This window comes from Coturnix japonica, unplaced genomic scaffold (genome assembly GCF_054131305.1).
Source record: "Coturnix japonica strain WE unplaced genomic scaffold, WE-NBRP24 Scf043, whole genome shotgun sequence".
NCBI classification, from domain to species: Eukaryota; Metazoa; Chordata; class Aves; order Galliformes; family Phasianidae; genus Coturnix; species Coturnix japonica.
This window is the reverse complement of record NW_028188946.1, coordinates 3124869-3148235: the sequence shown is the minus strand read 5'-3', so window position 1 is coordinate 3148235 and position 23367 is coordinate 3124869. Positions and strand designations below refer to the sequence as shown.

Here is a 23367-nt window from a genome sequence, read left to right as displayed (position 1 = left end):
AGACCCATAGAGACACATAGGGACCCCATAGAGACCCATAGGGACCCATAGGGACCCCATAGAGACCCCACAGCGACCCCGTAGCCCCCATAGCCTCCCATAGCCCCCATTACCCCCATTACCCTCATTACTCCCCATATCCCCCATATCCCCCAATTACTCCCATATCCCCCCTATAACCCCATATCCCCCATATCCCCCATATCCCCCATATCCCCCATATCCCCCCATATCCCCCCATTACCCCCTATAGCCCCATATCCCCTATAACCCCATTATCCCCCATATCCCCCCATATCCCCCATATCCCCCCATATCCTCCATATCCCCCATACCCCCTATAACCCCATTACCCCCCCATATCCCCCCATATCCCCTCATACCCCCTATAATCCCATATCCCCTATAACCCAATTACCCCCCATATCCCCCATATCCCCCCATATCCCCCCATATCCCCCATTACCCCCTATAACCCCATTACCCCCATATCCCCCCATTACCCCCCATATCCCCCATATCCCCCTATATCCCCCCATATCCCCCATATCCCCCATATCCCCCATATCCCCCCATTACCCCATTATCCCCTATAACCCCATTACCCCCCATATCCCCCCATATCCCCCCATATCCCCCCATATCCCCCTATAACCCCATATCCCTTATAACCCCATTACCCCCTATATCCCCATATCCCCTATAACCCCATTACCCCCCATATCCCCCATTACCCCCTATAACCCCATTATCCCCCATATCCCCCCATACCCCCTATATCCCCCCATATCCCCCTATAACCCCATATCCCCCATATCCCCCCATTACCCCCCATATCCCCCATATCCCCCATATCCCCCCATATCCCCCATATCCCCCCTATAACCCCATTACCCCCCATATCCCCCATTACCCTCTATAACCCCATACCCCCTATAACCCCTTTACCCTCATTACTCCCCATATCCCCCATTACCCCCTATAACCCCATTACCCCCCATATCCCCATATCCCCTATAACCCCCATATCCCCCCATTTCCAGCTCCGCCTTCTCCCCCCATGGGGAACCCTCCGTCCATTTCCGCATCCGCAGCTCGTTCAGTCGCAGCACAGACGGAATCTGTGAGTGCCCCATAGCCCTGATACCCCATAGACCCCATAGACCCCATAGCACCCCATAGCCCTGATACCCCATAGACCCCATAACCCATAACACCCCATAGCCCTGATACCCCATAGACCCCATAGACCCCATAACCACACCCCATAACCACACCCCATAGCCCTGAGTACCCCATAGACCCCATAGCACCCCATAACCACACCCCATAGCCCTGAGTACCCCATAGACCCCATAACACCCCATAGACCCCATAACCACACCCCATAGCACCCCATAACCACACCCCATAACCACACCCCATAGACCCCATAACAACACCCCATAGCCCTGAGTACCCCATAGACCCCATAACCCATAACACCCCATAGACCCCATAACCACACCCCATAACAACACCCCATAGCCCATAACCACACCCCATAGCCCTGAAAACCCCATAGACCCCATAGCACCCCATAACAAAACCCCATAGACCCCATAGCACCCCATAACAACACCCCATAGCCCTGAGTACCCCATAGACCCCATAACCCATAACACCCCATAGCCCTGAATACCCCATAGACTCCATAACCCATAACACCCCATAGCACCCCATAACAACACCCCATAACCACACCCCATAGCACCCCATAGCACCCCATAACAACACCCCATAGCCCTGAATACCCCATAGCACCCCATAACCACACCCCATAGCCCTGAATACCCCATAGACCCCATAACCCATAACACCCCATAGCACCCCATAACCACACCCCATAGCCCTGAGTACCCCATAGCACCCCATAGCCCTGAATACCCCATAGACCCCATAGCCCATAACACCCCATAGCCCTGAATACCCCATAACCACACCCCATAACCACACCCCATAGCCCTGAATACCCCATAGACCCCATAGCCCATAACACCCCATAGCCCTGAATACCCCATAACCACACCCCATAACCACACCCCATAGCCCTGAGTACCCCATAGACCCCATAACACCCCATAGACCCCATAACCACACCCCATAGCCCTGAATACCCCATAGCACCCCATAACCACACCCCATAGCCCTGAATACCCCATAGCACCCCATAACCACACCCCATAGCCCATAACACCCCATAGCACCCCATAACCCATAACACCCCATAGCCCTGAGTACCCCATAGACCCCATAACCACACCCCATAGCCCATAACAACACCCCATAGACCCCATAACAACACCCCATAGCCCTGAATACCCCATAGACCCCATAACAACACCCCATAACCCTGAATACCCCATAGCACCCCATAACCACACCCCATAACCACACCCCATAACCCTGAATACCCCATAGACCCCATAACACCCCATAACCCTGAATACCCCATAACCCATAACACCCCATAGACCCCATAACCACACCCCATAGCCCATAACAACACCCCATAGACCCCATAACAACACCCCATAGCCCTGAATACCCCATAGACCCCATAACCACACCCTATAACCCTGAATACCCCATAGACCCCATAACACCCCATAACCCTGAATACCCCATAACCCATAACACCCCATAGCACCCCATAACCACACCCCATAACACCACCCCATAGCCCTGAATACCCCATAGCACCCCATAACCACACCCCATAGCCCTGAATACCCCATAACACCCCATAACAATACCCCATAGCCCTGAATACCCCATAGACCCCATAACCACACCCCATAACAACACCCCATAGCCCTGAGTACCCCATAGCGCCCCATAACCCATAGCACCCCATAACCACACCCCATAGCACCCCATAACCGCACCCCATAGCCCTGAATACCCCATAGCACCCCATAACCACACCCCATAACAACACCCCATAGCACCCCATAACCACACCCCATAGCCCTGAATACCCCATAGACCCCATAGCCCTGAGTACCCCATAGACCCCATAGCCCTGAGTACTCCATAGACCCCATAACCCATAACACCCCATAGCCCTGAATACCCCATAGACCCCATAACAACACCCCATAACACCCCATAACCACACCCCATAGCCCTGAATACCCCATAGACCCCATAACCACACCCCATAGCCCTGAATACCCCATAGACCCCATAACCCATAACACCCCATAGACCCCATAACCACACCCCATAGCCCTGAATACCCCATAGACCCCATAACCCATAACACCCCATAGACCCCATAACCACACCCCATAGCCCTGAATACCCCATAGACCCCATAACCCATAACACCCCATAGCACCCCGTAACCACACCCCATAGCCCTGAATACCCCATAGACCCCATAACCACACCCCATAGCCCTGAATACCCCATAGCACCCCATAACCACACCCCATAACCACACCCCATAGCCCTGAATACCCCATAGACCCCATAACAACACCCCATAGCCCTGAATACCCCATAGACCCCATAACCCATAACACCCCATAGCACCCCATAACAACACCCCATAGCCCTGAGTACCCCATAGCACCCCATAACCCATAACATCCCATAGCACCCCATAACCACACCCCATAGCCCTGAATACCCCATAGCACCCCATAACAACACCCCATAACAACACCCCATACCCCATAGCACCCCATAGCCCATAGCACCCCATAGCCCATAACGACGCCCTAATACCCCCCATACCCCATAACCCTGAATACCCCATAGCACCCCATAGCCCATAGCACCCCATAGCCCTGAATACCCCATAGCACCCCATAGCCCATAACGACACCCCATACCCCATAGCACCCCATAGCCCATAATGACACCCTATGGACCCCAATACCCCCCATACCCCATAACCCCGCAGTGCGCTCCCTGGGTGTCGGGGCCGATCTGTGAGTGCCCCATAACCCCATAGCACCCCATACCCCATAACACCCCATAACCACACCCCATAGCCCATAACACCCCATAGCCCATAGCACCCCATAACCCCGCAGTGCGCTCCCTGGGTGTCGGGGCCGATCTCCGCGTGCGGCTGCGGGACGTGATGGTGGAACAGCAGAGAGTGAGGACGGGGAAGACACTGGGAGAAGGTACGGACCCATAGCGACCCATAGGGACCCATAGGGACCCATAGGGACCCCATAGAAACCCATAGAGACCCATAGAGACACATAGGGACACATAGGGACACATAGGGACCCATAGGAACGCATAGAAACCCCATAGAGACCCATAGAGACACATAGGAACCCCATAGAAACCCATAGGGACCCATAGAGACCCCATAGAAACCCATAGGGACCCATAGGGACCCCATAGGGACCCCATAGAAACCCCATAGGGACCCATAGGGACCCCATAGGGACACATAGGGACCCATAGGGACACATAGGAACCCATAGAGACACATAGGGACCCATAGGGACCCCATAGGGACACATAGGGACTCATAGAGACACATAGAGACACATAGGGACCCATAGGGACCCCATAGAGACCCATAGAGACACATAGAGACCCCATAGAAACCCATAGGGACCCCATAGAGACCCATAGGGACCCATAGAGACCCATAGAGACACATAGGAACCCCATAGAAACCCATAGGGACCCATAGAGACCCCATAGAGACCCATAGAGACACATAGGGACCCCATAGAGACACATAGAGACCCCATAGGGACCCTTGATGACCCATAGGAACTCATAGGGACCCATAGTGACCCATAGAGACGCACAGGGACCCCATAGAGACACATAGAGACCCATAGAGACCTTATAGGGACCCTTAGTGACCCATAGCAACTCATAGGCACCCCATAGAAACTCATAGGCACCCCATAGAGCCCCATAGGAACTCATAGAGCCCCATAGGAACTCATAGGCACCCCATAGAGCCCCATAGGAACTCATAGGCACCCCATAGAGCTCCATAGTGACCCATAGAGCCCCATAGGAACTCTTAGAGCCCCATAGAGCCCCATAGGAACTCATAGGCACCCCATAGAGCTCCATAGTGACCCATAGAGCCCCATAGGAACTCATAGGCACCCCATAGAGCCCCATAGTGACCCATAGAGCCCCATAGGAACTCTTAGAGCCCCATAGAGCCCCATAGGGTCCCCATAGAGCCCCATAGGGACCCCATAACCCCACACCCCATAAGTGCCCCATAACCGCAGGCGAGTTCGGGGCGGTGATGGAGGGTGAACTGCAGCAGGACGGAGGGGGGGTCCTGAAAGTGGCCGTGAAGACCATGAAGAGTGAGTGGTCGTTCATTAATTAACCCCCCATTCATTAATTAACCCCCCATTCATTAATGACCCCCCCCCCAGTCATTAATTAACCCCTTTCTTAATGAATTAGTGGCCATTTGCTCCCGGGGGGACCTGGAGGATTTCCTGACCGAGGCCGCCTGCATGAAGGAATTCCAGCACCCCAACGTCATGAGGCTCATCGGTGAGTGACCCACAACTTGTGGGGCAGGGGGGGACCCACAACTTATGGGGGGAACCCACAACTTGTGGGGCAGGGGGGACCCACAACTTATGGGGGGGACCCACAACTTATGGGGCAGGGGGGGACCCCGTAACTTATGGGGTGATAGGGAGTGATCAGTGTCTGCCCCACACCTTCCCTGCCCCATAGGGGTCTCAGCCCCATAGGGGTCTCAGCCCCACATCCTGCCCCATAGGGGTCTCAGCCCCACATCTGTCCTGCCCTATAGGGGTCTCAGCCCCACACCTGTCCTGCCCCATAGGGGTCTCAGCCCCATAGGGGTCTCAGCCCCACATCTGTCCTGCCCTATAGGGGTCTCAGCCCCACACCTGTCCTGCCCCATAGGGGTCTCAGCCCCACACCTTCCCTGCCCCATAGGGGTCTCAGCCCCACACCTGCCCTGCCCCATAGGGGTCTCAGCCCCACACCTTCCCTGCCCCATAGGGGTCTCAGCCCCACACCCTGCCCCATAGGGGTCTCAGCCCCACATCCTGCCCCATAGGGGTCTCAGCCCCACATCCTGCCCCATAGGGGTCTCAGCCCCACACCTGTCCTGCCCCATAGGGGTCTCAGCCCCACACCCTGCCCCATAGGGGTCTCAGCCCCACACCCTGCCCCATAGGGGTCTCAGCCCCACATCCTGCCCCATAGGGGTCTGCCTGCAGCGCAGTGGGCCGGACGCCCCCCCCACGCCGGTGGTGCTGCTGCCGTTCATGCGACACGGGGACCTGCATCGATTCCTGCTGCGCTGCCGCCTCGGGGAGCGGCCCATGGTCAGATATGGGGGGAAATGGGGGTCCTGGGGGGGAAATGGGGGTCCTGGGGGGGGCTGAGGGGGAATTGGGGGTCCTGGGGGGGTCTTAGGGGGCACTTGGGGGGCTGGGGAGCTCCTGGGGGGGGATTTGGGGGTCCTGGGGGGGTCTTGGGGGTCCTGGGGGGGGTCTCAGGGGGCAGATGGGGGTCTCAGGGGGGTCTTATGGGGCAGATGGGGTCCTGGGGGGGCCCTTATGGGGCAGATGGGGGTCTTGGGGGTCAGGTGGGAGTCCTGGGGGGGTCTTATGGGGCAGATGGGGGGCTGGGGGGGTCCTGGGGGGGGATTGAGGGTACTGGGGGGGATTTGGGGGTCCTGGGGGGGTCTTATGGGGGCACTTGGGGGGCTGGGGGGGTCCTGGGGTAGAATTGGGGGATATTGGGGGTCCTGGTGGGGAGTATTGGGGGTCCTGGGGGTGGTCTCAGGGGGCAGATGGGGGTCTTGGGGGTCAGGTGGGAGTCCTGGGGGGGTCTTATGGGGCAGATGGGGGGCTGGGGGGTCCTGGGGGGATATTGGGGGTCCGGGGGGGTCTTGGGGGTCCAGGGGGGGGGTGTCTCGGGGGGCAGATGGGGGTCTTTGGGGGGGCAGATGGGGGTTCTTAGGGGGCAGATGGGGGTCTTGGGGGTCAGGTGGGAGTCCTGGGGGGGGGTTGGGGGGCAGATGGGGGGCTGGGGGGGTCCTGGGGGGGGATTGAGGGTCCTGGGGGGGATTTGGGGGTCCTGGGGGGGGTCTTATGGGGGCACTTGGGGGGCTGGGGGGGTCCTGGGGTAGAATTGGGAGATATTGGGGGTCCAGGGGGGGTCTTGGGGGTCCTGGGGGGGGTCTCAGGGGGCAGATGGGGGTCTCAGGGGGGTCTTATGGGGCAGATGGGGGTCCTGGGGGGGGTCTCGGGAGGCAGATGGGGGTCTTGGGGATCTTATGGGACAGATGGGGTCCTGGGGGGGTCCTTATGGGGCAGATGGGGGTCTTGGGGGTCAGGTGGGAGTCCTGGGGGGGTCTTATGGGGCAGATGGGGGGCTGGGGGGTCCTGGGGGGGGATTGAGGGTCCTGGGGGGGTTTTGGGGGTCCTGGGGGGGGTCTCAGGGGGCAGATGGGGGTCTCAGGGGGGTCTTATGGGGCAGATGGGGGTCCTGGGGGTCAGGTGGGAGTCCTGGGGGGGTCTTATGGGGCAGATGGGGGGCTGGGGGGGTCCTGGGGGGGGATTGAGGGTCCTGGGGGGGAATTGGGGGTCCTGGGGGGGTCTTATGGGGGCACTTGGGGGGCTGGGGGGGTCCTGGGGTAGAATTGGGGGATATTGGGGGTCCAGGGGGGGTCTTGGGGGTCCTGGGGGTGGTCTCAGGGGGCAGATGGGGGTCTCAGGGGGGTCTTATGGGGCAGATGGGGTCCTGGGGGGGGTCCTTATGGGGCAGATGGGGGTCTTGGGGGTCAGGTGGGAGTCCTGGGGGGGCTTGGGGGGCAGATGGGGGGCTGGGGGGGCCCTGGGGGGGGATTGAGGGTCCAGGGGGGTCTTGGGGGTCCAGGGGGGGTGTGTCTCGGGGGGCAGATGGGGGTCTTTGGGGGGACAGATGGGGGTTCTTAGGGGGCAGATGGGGGTCTCAGGGGGGTCTTGGGGGGCAGATGGGGGTCCTGGGGGGGTCTCAGGAGGCAGATGGGGGTCTTGGGGATCTTACGGGACAGATGGGGTCCTGGGAGGGTCCTTATGGGGCAGATGGGGGTCTTGGGGGTCAGGTGGGAGTCCTGGGGGGGGCTTGGGGGGCAGATGGGGAGCTGGGGGGGTCCTGGGGGGGCCCTGGGGGTCCTGGGGGGGGGCTGAGGGGGAATTGGGGGTCCTGGGGGGGGTCTTAGGGGGCACTTGGGGGGCTGGGGGGGTCCTGGGGTAGAATTGGGAGATATTGGGTGTCCAGGGGGGGTCTTGGGGGTCCTGGGGGGGGTCTCAGGGGGCAGATGGGGGTCTCAGGGGGGTCTTATGGGGCAGATGGGGTCCTGGGGGGGGTCTCGGGAGGCAGATGGGGGTCTTGGGGATCTTACGGGACAGATGGGGTCCTGGGGGGGGGTCCTTATGGGGCAGATGGGGGTCTTGGGGGTCAGGTGGGAGTCCTGGGGGGAGCTTGGGGGGCAGATGGGGGACTGGGGGGGTCCTGGGGGGGGATTGAGGGTCCTGGGGGGTTTTGGGGGTCCTGGGGGGGGTCTCGGGGCAGATGGGGGTCTCAGGGGGGTCTTATGGGGCAGATGGGGGTCTTGGGGGTCAGGTGGGAGTCCTGGGGGGGTCTTATGGGGCAGATGGGGGGCTGGGGGGGTCCTGGGGGGATATTGGGGGTCCGGGGGGGTCTTGGGGGTCCAGGGGGGGTCTCAGGAGGCAGATGGGGGTCTTGGGGATCTTATGGGGCAGATGGGGTCCTGGGGGGGTCCTTATGGGGCAGATGGGGGTCTTGGGGGTCAGGTGGGAGTCCTGGGGGGGGCTTGTGGGGCAGATGGGGGGCTGGGGGGGTCCTGGGGGGGATTGAGGGTCCTGGGGGGGATTTGGGGGTTCTGGGGGGGTCTTATGGGGGCACTTGGGGGGCTGGGGGGGTCCTGGGGTAGAATTGGGGGATATTGGGGGTCCAGGGGGGGTCTTGGGGGTCCTGGGGGTGTGTCTCGGGGGGCAGATGGGGGTCTTTGGGGGGGCAGATGGGGGTTCTTAGGGGGCAGATGGGGGTCTCAGGGGGGTCTTGTGGGGCAGATGGGGGTCCTGGGGGGGGTCTCGGGAGGCAGATGGGGGTCTTGGGGGTCAGGTGGGAATCCTGGGGGGGTCTTATGGAGCAGATGGGGGGCTGGGGTGTCCTGGGGGGATATTGGGGGTCCGGGGGGGTCTTGGGGGTCCAGGGGGGAGGTGTCTCGGGGGGCAGATGGGGGTCTTTGGGGGGGCAGATGGGGGTTCTTAGGGGGCAGATGGGGGTCTTGGGGATCTTACGGGACAGATGGGGTCCTGGGGGGGCCCGTATGGGGCAGATGGGGGTCTTGGGGGTCAGGTGGGAGTCCTGGGGGGGTCTTATGGGGCAGATGGGGGCCTGGGGGGTCCTGGGGGGATATTGGGGGTCCGGGGGGGTCTTGGGGGTCCAGGGGGGGGGTGTCTCGGGGGGCAGATGGGGGCCTTTGGGGGGACAGATGGGGGTTCTTAGGGGGCAGATGGGGGTCTCAGGGGGGTCTTATGGGGCAGATGGGGGTCCTGGGGGGGTCTCAGGAGGCAGATGGGGGTCTTGGGGGTCAGGTGGGAGTCCTGGGGGGGTCTTATGGGGCAGATGGGGGGCTAGGGGGGTCCTGGGGGGGGATTGAGGGTACTGGGGGGATTTGGGGGTCCTGTGGGGGTCTTATGGGGGCACTTGGGGGGCTGGGGGGGTCCTGGGGTAGAATTGGGGGATATTGGGGGTCCAGGGGGGGTCTTGGGGGTCCTGGGGGGGTCTCGGGAGGCAGATGGGGGTCTTGGGGATCTTACGGGACAGATGGGGTCCTGGGGGGGTCCTTATGGGGCAGATGGGGGTCTTGGGGGTCAGGTGGGAGTCCTGGGGGGGGGTTGGGGGGCAGATGGGGGGCTGGGGGGGTCCTGGGGGGGATTGAAGGTCCTGGGGGTCCTGGGGGGGGTCTTGGGGCAGATGGGGGTCTCAGGGGGGTCTTATGGGGCAGATGGGGCTCTTGGGGGTCAGGTGGGAATCCTGGGGGGGGCTTGGGGGGCAGATGGGGGTCTTTGTGGGGCAGATGGGGGGCTGGGGGGGTCCTGGGGGGGATTTGGGGGTCCTGGGGGGGTTTTGGGGGTCCTGGGGGGGGTCTCAGGGGGCAGATGGGGGTCTCAGGGGGGTCTTATGGGGCAGATGGAGGTCTTGGGGGTCAGGTGGGAATCCTGGGGGGAGCTTGGGGGGCAGATGGGGGGCTGGGGGAGTCCTGGGGGGATATTGGGGGTCCGGGGGGGTCTTGGGGGTCCAGGGGGGAGGTGTCTCGGGGGGCAGATGGGGGTCTTTGGGGGGGCAGATGGGGGTTCTTAGGGGGCAGATGGGGGTCTTGGGGATCTTACGGGACAGATGGGGTCCTGGGGGGGCCCGTATGGGGCAGATGGGGGTCTTGGGGGTCAGGTGGGAGTCCTGGGGGGGTCTTATGGGGCAGATGGGGGCCTGGGGGGTCCTGGGGGGATATTGGGGGTCCGGGGGGGTCTTGGGGGTCCAGGGGGGGGGTGTCTCGGGGGGCAGATGGGGGCCTTTGGGGGGACAGATGGGGGTTCTTAGGGGGCAGATGGGGGTCTCAGGGGGGTCTTATGGGGCAGATGGGGGTCCTGGGGGGGTCTCAGGAGGCAGATGGGGGTCTTGGGGGTCAGGTGGGAGTCCTGGGGGGGTCTTATGGGGCAGATGGGGGGCTAGGGGGGTCCTGGGGGGGGATTGAGGGTACTGGGGGATTTGGGGGTCCTGTGGGGGTCTTATGGGGGCACTTGGGGGGCTGGGGGGTCCTGGGGTAGAATTGGGGGATATTGGGGGTCCAGGGGGGGTCTTGGGGGTCCTGGGGGGGTCTCGGGAGGCAGATGGGGGTCTTGGGGATCTTACGGGACAGATGGGGTCCTGGGGGGGTCCTTATGGGGCAGATGGGGGTCTTGGGGGTCAGGTGGGAGTCCTGGGGGGGGGTTGGGGGGCAGATGGGGGGCTGGGGGGGTCCTGGGGGGGATTGAAGGTCCTGGGGGTCCTGGGGGGGGTCTTGGGGCAGATGGGGGTCTCAGGGGGGTCTTATGGGGCAGATGGGGCTCTTGGGGGTCAGGTGGGAATCCTGGGGGGGGCTTGGGGGGCAGATGGGGGTCTTTGTGGGGCAGATGGGGTCTGGGGGGGTCCTGGGGGGGGATTGAAGGTCCTGGGGGGGATTTGGGGGTCCTGGGGGGGATTTGGGGGTCCTGGGGGGGGTCTCGGGGCAGCTGGGGGTCTCAGGGGGTCTTATGGGGCAGATGGGGGTCTTGGGGGTCAGGTGGGAGTCCTGGGGGGGGCTTGGGGGGCAGATGGGGGGCTGGGGTGTCCTGGGGGGGGATTGAGGGTACTGGGGGGATTTGGGGGTCCTGGGGGGGTTCTTAGGGGGCACTTGGGGGGCTGGGGGGTCCTGGGGTAGAATTGGGGGATATTGGGGGTCCAGGGGGGGTCTTGGGGGTCCTGGGGGGGGGTCTTGTGGGGGCAGATGGGGGTTCTTAGGGGGCAGATGGGGGTTTCAGGGGGGTCTTATGGGACAGATGGGGTCCTGGGGGGGGTCCTTATGGGGCAAATGGGGGTCTTGGGGGTCAGGTGGGAGTCCTGGGGGGGTCTTATGGGGCAGATGGGGGGCTGGGGGGTCCTGGGGGGGATTTGGGGGTCCTGGGGGGGTCTTGGGGGTCCTGGGGGGGGTCTCGGGAGGCAGATGGGGGTCTTGGGGATCTTACGGGACAGATGGGGTACTGGGGGGGTCCTTATGGGGCAGATGGGGGTCTTGGGGGTCAGGTGGGAGTCCTGGGGGGGGCTTGGGGGTGAGATGGGGGTCTTTGTGGGGCAGATGGGGGGCTGGGGGGGTCCTGGGGGGGATTGAGGGTCCTGGGGGGGATTTGGGGGTCCTGGGGGGGTCTTATGGGGGCACTTGGGGGGCTGGGGGGGTCCTGGGGTAGAATTGGGGGATATTGGGGGTCCAGAGGGGGGTCTTGGGGGTCCTGGGGGGGGGTCTCGGGGCAGATGGGGGTCTCAGGGGGGTCTTATGGGGCAGATGGGGGTCCTGGGGGGGTCTCAGGAGGCAGATGGGGGTCTTGGGGGTCAGGTGGGAGTCCTGGGGGGGTCTTATGGGGCAGATGGGGGGCTGGGGGGGTCCTGGGGGGGGATTGAGGGTCCTGGGGGGGATTTGGGGGTCCTGGGGGGGTCTTATGGGGGCACTTGGGGGGCTGGGGGGGTCCTGGGGTAGAATTGGGGGATATTGGAGGCCCAGGGGGGGTCTTGGGGGTCCTGGGGGGTCTCAGGGGGCAGATGGGGGTCTCAGGGGGGTCTTATGGGGCAGATGGGGGTCCTGGGGGTCAGGTGGGAGTCCTGGGGGGGTCTTATGGGGCAGATGGGGGGCTGGGGGGGTCCTGGGGGGGATTGAGGGTCCTGGGGGGGATTTGGGGGTCCTGGGGGGGTCTTATGGGGGCACTTGGGGGGCTGGGGGGGTCCTGGGGTAGAATTGGGGGATATTGGGGGTCCAGGGGGGGTCTCAGGGGGCAGATGGGGGTTCTTAGGTGGCAATGGGGGTCTCAGGGGGGTCTTATGGGGCAGATGGGGTCCTGGGGGGGGTCTCGGGAGGCAGATGGGGGTCTTGGGGGTCAGGTGGGAGTCCTGGGGGGGGCTTGGGGGGCAGATGGGGGTCTGGGGGGGTCCTGGGGGGGATTTGGGGGTCCTGGGGGGGTCTTATGGGGGCACTTGGGGGGCTGGGGGGGTCCTGGGGTAGAATTGGGGGATATTGGGGGTCCAGGGGGGGTCTTGGGGGTCCTGGGGGGGGTCTTGGGAGGCAGTTGGGGGTCTTGGGGATCTTACGGGACAGATGGGATCCTGGGAGGGTCCTTATGGGGCAGATGGGGGTCTTAGGGGTCAGGTGGGAGTTCTGGGGGGGGCTTGGGGGGCAGATGGGGGGCTGGGGTGTCCTGGGGAATTGGGGGTCCTGGGGGGGTTTTGGGGGTCCTGGGGGGGGTCTCGGGCAGATGGGGGTCTCAGGGGGGTCTTATGGGGCAGATGGGGGTCTTGGGGGTTAGGTGGGAATCCTGGGGGGGGCTTTGGGGGCAGATGGGGGGCTGGGGGGGTCCTGGGGGGGATTTGGGGGTCCTGGGGGGTCTTATGGGGGCACTTGGGGGGCTGGGGGGGTCCTGGGGTAGAATTGGGGGATATTGGGGGTCCAGGGGGGGTCTTGGGGGTCCTGGGGGGGGTCTCAGGGGGCAGATGGGGGTCTTTGGGGGGGCAGATGGGGGTTCTTAGGGGGCAGATGGGGGTCTCAGGGGGGTCTTATGGGGCAGATGGGGTCCTGGGGGGGGTCTCGGGAGGCAGATGGGGGTCTTGGGGGTCAGGTGGGAATCCTGGGGGGGGCTTTGGGGGCAGATGGGGGGCTGGGGGGGTCCTGGGGGATTTGGGGGTCCTGGGGGGGCTTTGGGGGTCCTGGGGGGGTCTGAGGGGGCACTTGGGGGGCTGGGGGGGTCCTGGGGTAGAATTGGGAGATATTGGGGGTCCAGGGGGGGTCTTGGGGGTCCTGGGGGGGGTCTCAGGGGGCAGATGGGGGTCTCAGGGGGGTCTTATGGGGCAGATGGGGGTCCTGGGAGGGTCCTTATGGGGCAGATGGGGGTCTTGGGGGTCAGGTGGGAGTCCTGGGGGGGCTTGGGGGGCAGATGGGGGGCTGGGGGGGTCCTGGGGGGGATTGAGGGTCCTGGGGGGGTTTTGGGGGTCCTGGGGGGGGTCTCAGGGGGCAGATGGGGGTCTCAGGGGGGTCTTATGGGGCAGATGGGGGTCTTGGGGGTCAGGTGGGAGTCCTGGGGGGGGCTTGGGGGGCAGATGGGGGTCTTTGTGGGGCAGATGGGGGGCTGGGGGGGTCCTGGGGGGATTTGGGGGTCCTGGGGGGGATTTGGGGGTCCTGGGGGGGTTTTGGGGGTCCTGGGGGGTCTAATGGGGCAGGTGGGGGGGCTGTAAGTGCTGTTGATCCCCCCCAGGCGCTGCCCATGTGTCGGTTGGTTTCGTTCATGTCGGACATCGCGGCTGGGATGGAATATCTGAGTCAGCAGCGCGTCCTGCACCGAGACCTGGCGGCCAGGAACTGCATGTGGGTTATGGGGCGGGATGGGGGGTCCCTATAGGGCTCTATGGGGGAATATGGGGATATGGGGGATATGGGGGTTATAGGGGATGTGGGGTCCCTATAGGGCTCTATGGGGGGATATGGGGTTCCTATAAGGCTCTATGGGGGGATATGGGGATATGGGGGATGTGGGGGATATGGGGGGTATAGGGGATATGGGGTCCCTATAGGGCTCTATGGGGGGATATGGGGATATGGGGAATATGGGGAGTATGGGGGGATGTGGGGCGGGGGGAGATGGGGGGATATGGGGTCCCTATAGGGCTCTATGGGGGGATATGGGGATATATGGGGGGATACGGGGGGTATAGGGGATGGGGGGTCCCTATAGGGCTCTATGGGGGGATATGGGGGATGTGGGGGATATGGGGGTATAGGGGATGGGGGATCCCTATAGGGCTCTGTGGGGGGATGTGGGGGATGTGGGGCAGGATATGGGGACATGGGGGGATATGGGGAATATGGGGAGTATGGGGGGATGTGGGGCGGGTTAGGGTTAGGGTTAGGGTTATGGGGGAGATGGGGGGAGATGGGGGGATTTGGGGTCCCTATAGGGCTCTATGGGGGGATGTGGGGTCCCTATAGGGCTCTATGGGGGGATATGGGGATATGGGGGGTATAGGGGATGTGGGGTCCCTATAGGGCTCTATGGGGGGATATGGGGACATTGGGGTAAAGGGGGGGATACGGGGGGATATGAGTGGATATGGGGGGATATAGGGTCCCTATAGGGATCTATGGGGGGATATGGGGGACATTGGGGTCAAGGGGGGGATATGGGGAGATATGGGGGATATGGGGATACGGGGGGATATGAGTGGATATGGGGGGATATAGGGTCCCTATAGGGATCTATGGGGGGATATGGGGACATTGGGGTCAAGGGGGGGGGGTATGGGTGGATATGGGGTGGGATATGGGGGATATGGGGGTCCATATAGGGACCCCATTCAGATGTGCGCTGTGTTGGGTGCTATTCCCGGTGTCACCACACGGTGGCGCTGTGTGCGCTGTGTATGGTGCTATTCCCCCTATGGCCACCCGGTGGCGCTGTGTGCGCTGTGTTGGGTGCTATTCCCGGTGTCACCACACGGTGGCGCTGTGTGCGCTGTGTTGGGTGCTATTCCCGGTGTCGCCACACGGTGGCGCTGTGTGCGCTGTGTTGGCTGCTATTCCCCCTGTCACCACCCGGTGGCGCTGTGTGCGCTGTGTTCGGTGCTATTCCCCTATGTCCACACGGTGGCGCTGTGTGCGCTGTGTTGGGTGCTATTCCCCCTATGGCCACCCGGTGGCGCTGTGTGCGCTGTGTTCGGTGCTATTCCCTTTATGGCCACACGGTGGCGCTGTGTGCGCTGTGTTGGGTGCTATTCCCTGTGTCACCACACGGTGGCGCTGTGTGCGCTGTGTTGGGTGCTATTCCCTGTGTCACCACACGGTGGCGCTGTGTGCGCTGTGTTGGGTGCTATTCCCCCTATGGCCACACGGTGGCGCTGTGTGCGCTGTGTTCGGTGCTATTCCCCCTATGGCCACACGGTGGCGCTGTGTTCTCTGCGTTCCCCCATTGACGCCCCCCGCCCCATTTCCGCAGGTTGGGCTCCTGTTGGAGGGTCGTCGTGGCTGATTTCGGGCTGTGCCGCCGCTGGGGGGGGGCGGCCATTATTACCGGCAGCGCCGCCCCGCCCCCATCCCCGTTAAATGGGCGGCACCCGAGAGTCTGGCAGATCGAGTGTACAGCACCAAGAGCGACGTGGTGAGGGGGCAAATGGGACCCCCCCCAAATCATGGGACCCCCCCCACCCCATGGGACACCCCCCCCATGGGACCCCCCCCAAATGGGACCCCCCTGAATAGGGCTTCAAACACCCCCCCCACCCCCCCCTAATGGATCCCCCAGGGACCCCAAAGCATGGGCCCCCCCCTCACCCAATGGGACCCCCCCCCATGGGACCCCCCCCCACCCCATGGGACCCCCCCCCCAACCCGTGGGACCCCCCTCATAGGGGCTTCAAACACCCCCCCCCCTTATTGGATCCCCCAGGGACCCCAAATCATGGGACCCCCCCCAACCCAATGGGACCCCACCCCCATGGGGCCCCCTATGGGACCCCCCCCCCACCATGGGACCACCCCCATTGGGACCACCCCCCATATTGGGACCCCTCATCTGGGACCCCCATGGAAACTCTCCCTATGGGACCCCCCCCAAGGGACGCCCCCCCATTGGGACCACCCCCCATATTGGGACCCTCATTTTGGGACCCCATGGAACCCCCCCCCACCAAGGGACCCCCATATGGGACCCCCCCCATGGGACCCCCAAATGGGACCCCCCACCCATGGGACACCCCACCCCCCCAAAGGGACCCCCCCCCATATTGGGACCCCTCATCTTGGGACCCCCATGGAACCCCCCTCCCCAAGGGACCCCACCTATGGGACCCCCCCCATGGGATCTCCATATGGGACCCCCTCCCCCCAAGGGACGCCCCCCCATTGGGACCCCCCCCCATATTGGGATCCCTCATCTTGGGCCCCCCATGGAACCCCCCCCCAAGGGACCCCCCCCCTATGGGCCCACCCCCATGGGACCCCCCCCCATGGAATCCCCCCACCAAGGGACCCCCCCCATGGGATCTCCCTATGGGACCCCCCCCCATGGGACCCCCCTCCCTCCCAGGGGACCCCCCCTATGGGACCCCCACCCTTGGGACCAGCTCCCCAAGGACCCCCCCCAAGGGACCCCCATCATTGGGACCCCCCCCAATTGGGACCACCCCCCATCTTGGGACCACCATGGAACCCCCCACCCATGGGACCCCCCATGACCCCCCTCATTGACCCCCCCATGTTGGGGGTCTCTCAGTGGTCCTTTGGGGTGACCATGTGGGAGGTGGGACCCCCCTCCATTGACCCCCCCTCATTGACACCCCCCATTTCGGGGGTCTCACAGTGGTCCTTTGGGGTGACCATGTGGGACCCCCCCCATTGACCCCCCCCCCATTAACCCCCCCTCATTGCCCCCCCCCCATTGTGGTCTCTCTCCCAGTGGTCCTTCGGTGTGACCATGTGGGAGGTGGCCGCCCTGGGCCGCAGCCCGTACCCGGGGCTGGAGAACAGCGACGTCTACGAGTTCCCTGCGCCGGGGGCAGCGCCTCAAAGCGCCCCCCACTGCCCCCCCCCGCTGTCAGTGAGAGAGAGACCCCCCCATATTAACCCCCCCCCACTGCCCCCCCCCGCTGTCAGTGAGAGAGAGACCCCCCCAAATTAACCCCCCCCAAATAACCCCCCCCACTGCCCCCCCCCGCTGTCAGTGAGACCCCCCCCCATATTAACCCCCCCCACTGCCCCCCCGCTGTCAGTGAGAGAGAGACCCCCCCCAAATAACCCCCCCCGCTGCCCCCCCCGCTGTCAGTGAGAGAGACCCCTCCCCAAATAACCCCCCCCAAATTAACCCCCCAAATAACCCCCCCGCTGCCCCCCCCGCTGTCAGTGAGACCCCCACCCAAATAAACCCCCCACTGCCCCCCCCCGCTGTCAGTGAGAGACCCCCCCCCAAATTAACCCCCCCCACTGCCCCCCCCGCTGTCAGTGAGACCCCCCCCCAAATAACCCCCCCAAATAACCCCCCACTGCCCCCCCGCTGTCAGTGAGACCCCCCCCAAATTAACCCCCCCCAAATAACCCCCCCCACTGCCCCCCCCCGCTGTCAGTGAGAGACCCCCCCCCATATTAACCCCCCCCCACTGCCCCCCCCCCGCTGTCAGTGAGACCCCCCCCCATATTAACCCCCCCCAAATAACCCCTCCCCACTGCCCCCCCCCACTGTCAGTGAGAGACCCCCCCCCAAATTAACCCCCCCCACTGCCCCCCCCGCTGTCAGTGAGACCCCCCCCATATTAACCCCCCCAAATAACCCCCCCCCCACTGCCCCCCCCGCTGTCAGTGAGACCCCCCCCATATTAACCCCCCCCACTGCCCCCCCCCACTGTCAGTGAGACCCCCCCCCATATTAACCCCCCCCACTGCCCCCCCCCACTGTCAGTGAGACCCCCCCCCATATTAACCCCCCCCACTGCCCCCCCCGCTGTCAGTGAGACCCCCCCCCATATTAACCCCCCCCAATAACCCCCCCACTGCCCCCCCCCACTGTCAGTGAGAGAGAGACCCCACCCAAATACCCCCCCCACTGCCCCCCCCACTGTCAGTGAGAGAGACCCCCCCCATATTAACCCCCCCCACTGCCCCCCCCGCTGTCAGTGAGACCCCCCCCAAATAACCCCCCCCCACTGCCCCCCCCGCTGTCAGTGAGACCCCCCCCCAAATTAACCCCCCCACTGCCCCCCCGCTGTCAGTGAGACCCCCCCCATATTAACCCCCCCACTGCCCCCCCCCCACTGTCAGTGAGACCCCCCCAAATAACCCCCCCAAATAACCCCCCCCACTGCCCCCCCGCTGTCAGTGAGACCCCCACCCAAATAAACCCCCCCCCACTGCCCCCCCCGCTGTCAGTGAGAGACCCCCCCCAAATAACCCCCCCAAATTAACCCCCCCCGCTGCCCCCCCCGCTGTCAATGAGACCCCCCCCAAATAACCCCCCCCAAATTAACCCCCCCCCGCTGCCCCCCCCGCTGTCAGTGAGACCCCCCCCATATTAACCCCCCGCTGCCCCCCCCGCTGTCAGTGAGACCCCCCCCCATATTAACCCCCCACTGCCCCCCCCGCTGTCAGTGAGAGACCCCCCCCAAATAACCCCCCACTGCCCCCCCCCGCTGTCAGTGAGAGAGAGACCCCCCCATATTAACCCCCCCCCACTGCCCCCCCCCGCTGTCAGTGAGACCCCCCCCAAATAACCCCCCCCCCACTGCCCCCCCCGCTGTCAGTGAGACCCCCCCCCATATTAACCCCCCCCACTGCCCCCCCCGCTGTCAGTGAGACCCCCCCCATATTAACCCCCCCCCAAATAACCCCCCCCAAATAAACCCCCTGCTGCCCCCCCCGCTGTCAGTGAGAGGGACCCCCCCCAAATTAACCCCCCCCCCACTGCCCCCCCCGCTGTCAGTGAGAGACCCCCCCCCAAATAACCCCCCCCACTGCCCCCCCGCTGTCAGTGAGACCCCCCCCATATTAACCCCCCCACTGCCCCCCCCGCTGTCAGTGAGACCCCCCCCATATTAACCCCCCCCAAATAAACCCCCCCACTGCCCCCCCGCTGTCAGTGAGAGACCCCCACCCAAATAACCCCCCCCAAATAACCCCCCCCACTGCCCCCCCGCTGTCAGTGAGACCCCCCCTTAAATAACCCCCCCCCACTGCCCCCCCGCTGTCAGTGAGACCCCCCCCCAAATTAACCCCCCCCATATTAACCCCCCCACTGCCCCCCCCCGCTGTCAGTGAGACCCCCCCAAATAACCCCCCCCAAATTAACCCCCCCGCTGCCCCCCCCCGCTGTCAGTGAGAGACCCCCCCCCAAATAACCCCCCCCAAATAACCCCCCCGCTGCCCCCCCCGCTGTCAGTGAGAGACCCCCCCCCCAAATAACCCCCCCAAATAACCCCCCCGCTGCCCCCCCCGCTGTCAGTGAGAGACCCCCCCCCAAATAACCCCCCCCCTGCCCCCCCCGCTGTCAGTGAGACCCCCCCCCAAATAAACCCCCCCGCTGCCCCCCCCGCTGTCAGTGAGAGAGAGACCCCCCCATATTAACCCCCCCCACTGCCCCCCCCGCTGTCAGTGAGACCCCCCCCAAAATAACCCCCCCACTGCCCCCCCCGCTGTCAGTGAGAGACCCCCCCCATATTAACCCCCCCCCACTGCCCCCCCCGCTGTCAGTGAGACCCCCCCCCAAATAAACCCCCCCGCTGCCCCCCCCGCTGTCAGTGAGACCCCCCCCCATATTAACCCCCCCCACTGCCCCCCCGCTGTCAGTGAGACCCCCCCCCAAATAAACCCCCCCGCTGCCCCCCCCCGCTGTCAGTGAGACCCCCCCCATATTAACCCCCCCACTGCCCCCCCGCTGTCAGTGAGACCCCCCCCAAATTAACCCCCCCCCCAAATAAACCCCCCCCAGATAACCCCCCCAAATAACCCCCCCCCACTGCCCCCCCCCCGCTGTCAGTGAGACCCCCCCCATATTAACCCCCCCCACTGCCCCCCCCGCTGTCAGTGAGACCCCCCCCAAATTAACTCCCCCCAAATAACCCCCCCAAATAGCCCCCCCCTCTGCCCCCCCCGCTGTCAGTGAGACCCCCCCCAAATAACCCCCCCCAAATAAACCCCCCTCAAATAACCCCCCCCAAATAACCCCCCTGCTGCCCCCCCCTGCTGTCAGTGAGACCCCCCCCCAAATTAACCCCCCCCATCCCCCTGCTGCCCCCCCCAAAGACCCCCCAAATCACCTCCCCCCCAAAGCCCCCCCCAAATCGACCCCTCCCATCCCTCCTCTGTCCCCCCCACTGTCAGTGAACCCCCCCCCCCAAAACGACCCCCCTGACCCCCCCCTTCCTTAAGACCCCCCCCCAGCCCCCCCTTCGACCACCCCTTTGACCCCCCCTCATTCCAAGCCCCCCCCCCCATATACCCCGCATGGACACCCCCAAGACCCCCCAACTCCCCCCAAAGACCCCCAAACCGATCCCCCCTATTCCCCCTATGACCCCCCCCTTCCTTAAGCCCCCCCCATCCATCCTATGACCCCCCCACAAGACCCCCCCCACCCCAGACCCCCCCTCGTTCCAAGCCCCCCCAGACCCAGCCTGGACCCCCCCAAGACCCCCCAGCCCCCCCCAAACCGACCCCCCCCCCCCATCCCCTCTATGACCCCCCCACCCCAGACCCCCCCTCATTTCAAGCCCCCCCCCGACCCCCCCATCCCCCCTTTGTGCCCTTTAACCCCCCCCAAAGACCCCCCTAAACCAACCCCCCCCCTTCCTTAAGCCCCCCCCCATCCAACCCTATGCCCCCCCCCCATCCCCCTTTGCCCCCCCCCATAACGATTGTGCCCCCCCCAGGTACGAGCTGATGCTGCGCTGTTGGGCCGCAGACCCCCAGGCCCGTCCCAGCTTTGAGGAGCTGCTGGGGGCTTTGGGGGGGGTCCTGCGGGATCTGCCCCCCCCCCCACCCAGCGCGACCCCCCCCCAATTTACATCAACGTGGACGAAGCCGGGGGGGCCGCGGGGGGGGAAATGGGGGGAGGGGACCCCGGAGACCCCCCACCCCACCCCCCCCCGATAACCCCCCCCTTGAGGCTGGGGGGGGGGCACAGCGTTATGTTTTCTGCCCCCCCCCCACTGAAATCGGGGACCCCCCCCCCGGGAGCCCCCCCCCCCCCCCCCGCGCTGCCTCTGAGGAGGGGGCTTGAATTCATGGGGGGGGGGGAAGGTACGAGACCCCCCCCCATATGACACCCCCCCCCCCCTTCCAGCTATTGCACTGCCAGCTTCCAACCCCCCCACCCAGAAATGGGACCCCCCCCAAATAAAATGGGACCCCCCCCCAAATACAAAGGGACCACCCCAGGGTTGGGACCCCCCCCAAAAATGGGACCCCCCCCAAATATAAAGGGGACCCCCCAGGTACGAAGGAGCCCCCCCCAGTTCAAGGGGACCCCCCCAGAAATGGGACCCCCCCCCAAATAAAAAGGGGACCCCCCAGGTACAAAGGGACCCTCCAATTATAATGGGACCCCCCCAGAAATGGGACCCCCCCCAATTATAATGGGACCCCCCCAATTATAATGGGACCCCCCCCCAAATAAAAAGGGACCCCCCCAATTATAATGGGACCCACCAATTATAATGGGACCTCCCAAGAAATGGGACCCCCCCCAATTATAATTGGACCCCCCCCCCAATTATAATGGGACCCCCCAGGTACGAAGGGACCCCCCCTCATTGCCCCCCCCCCCCCCGTGCACTTTCTGCCCCCCCCCCCCATTTTGGGCTGGATTTGGGGGGGGGCTCAGCAATAAAGACCCTTTTGCTGCCATTTTATTGCTGAGCTTTATTTGGGGGGGGGGGCAAATAAGGACCCCCCCCATTTTATGGGGACCCCCCCAGCACCAGCACTGCACTATGGGAGACCATTGGGTCAATGGAATCAATGGGATCATTGGGGTCTCTATGGGATTATTGGGGTCTCTATGGGATCTATGGGGTCTATGGGGTCTCTATGGGATCATTGGGCTCTCTATGGGGTTATTGGGGTCTCTATGGGGTCTCTATGGGATCATTGGTGTCTCAATGGGATTATTGGGGTCTCTGTGGGATCAATGGGGTCTCTATGGGATCTATGGGATTATTGGGGTCTCTATGGGGTCTCTATGGGGTCATTGGGGTCTCTATGGGGTCTCAATGGGATTATTGGGGTCTCAATTGGGACTCTATGGGATTATTGGAGTCTCTATGGGATCAATGGGGTCTCAATGAGATCAGTGGGGTCTCTATGGGATCTATGGGATTATTGGGGTCTCTATGGGGTCTCAATGGGGTCTCAATGAGATCAATGGGGTCTCTATGGGATCTATGGGGTCATTGGGGTCTCTATGGGGTCTCAATGGGATTATTGGGGTCTCTATGGGGACTCTATGGGGTCTCAATGAGATCAGTGGGGTCTCTATGGGATCAATGGGGTCTCTATGGAATCTATGGAATTATTGGGGTCTTTGTGAGGTCTCAGTGGGATTATTGGGGTCTCTTCAGGGTCTATGGGGTCTCTATGGGGTCTCTATGGGATCATTGGGGTCTCTATGGGGTCATTGGGGTCTCAATGAGATCAATGGGGTCTCTTATGGAATCTATGGGATTATTGGGGTCTCTATGGGGTCTCAGTGGTGCCATTGGGGTCTCTATGGGGTCTCTATGGGGTCACCCCCCCTCAATAACCCCCCCAATGGGAACCCCCCAATGGGACCCCCCCCATTAACTCCCCCCACTCACTTCCCGTCCCTCCTCCCAATCAACCAATCAACCCCCCCCTCCCTCTAATTGGGGGGGGTCCCCATCAATCCCTCCCCCCCTCCCCTTTAATTGGGGGGGGGTCCCATCAATCAACCCCCTCCTCCCTCTAATTGGGGGGGGGTCCCATCAATCAACCCCCCCCTCCCTTTAATTGGGGGGGGGCTCGTTCTCCCATTGGCCGCTGTT

General features: G+C 63.6%; 1 protein-coding gene across 1 annotated transcript in view; it reads left to right on the top strand.

Moving 5' to 3' along the window:
* The window catches only part of LOC146752640 (tyrosine-protein kinase receptor UFO-like), a 38769-nt gene extending 16559 nt beyond the window's left edge, over window positions 1–22210 (top strand). Inside the window, 10 exon segments of the mRNA XM_085531492.1 lie at window positions 1044–1123; window positions 4086–4181; window positions 5274–5354; window positions 5458–5550; window positions 6241–6362; window positions 14085–14194; window positions 15819–15873; window positions 15876–15980; window positions 17277–17413; window positions 21235–22210. Coding sequence (XP_085387618.1) covers window positions 1044–1123; window positions 4086–4181; window positions 5274–5354; window positions 5458–5550; window positions 6241–6362; window positions 14085–14194; window positions 15819–15873; window positions 15876–15980; window positions 17277–17413; window positions 21235–21457 — 1102 coding nt within the window. The 3' untranslated portion in view covers window positions 21458–22210.
* The last annotated feature ends 1157 nt before the right edge of the window (window positions 22211–23367 follow it).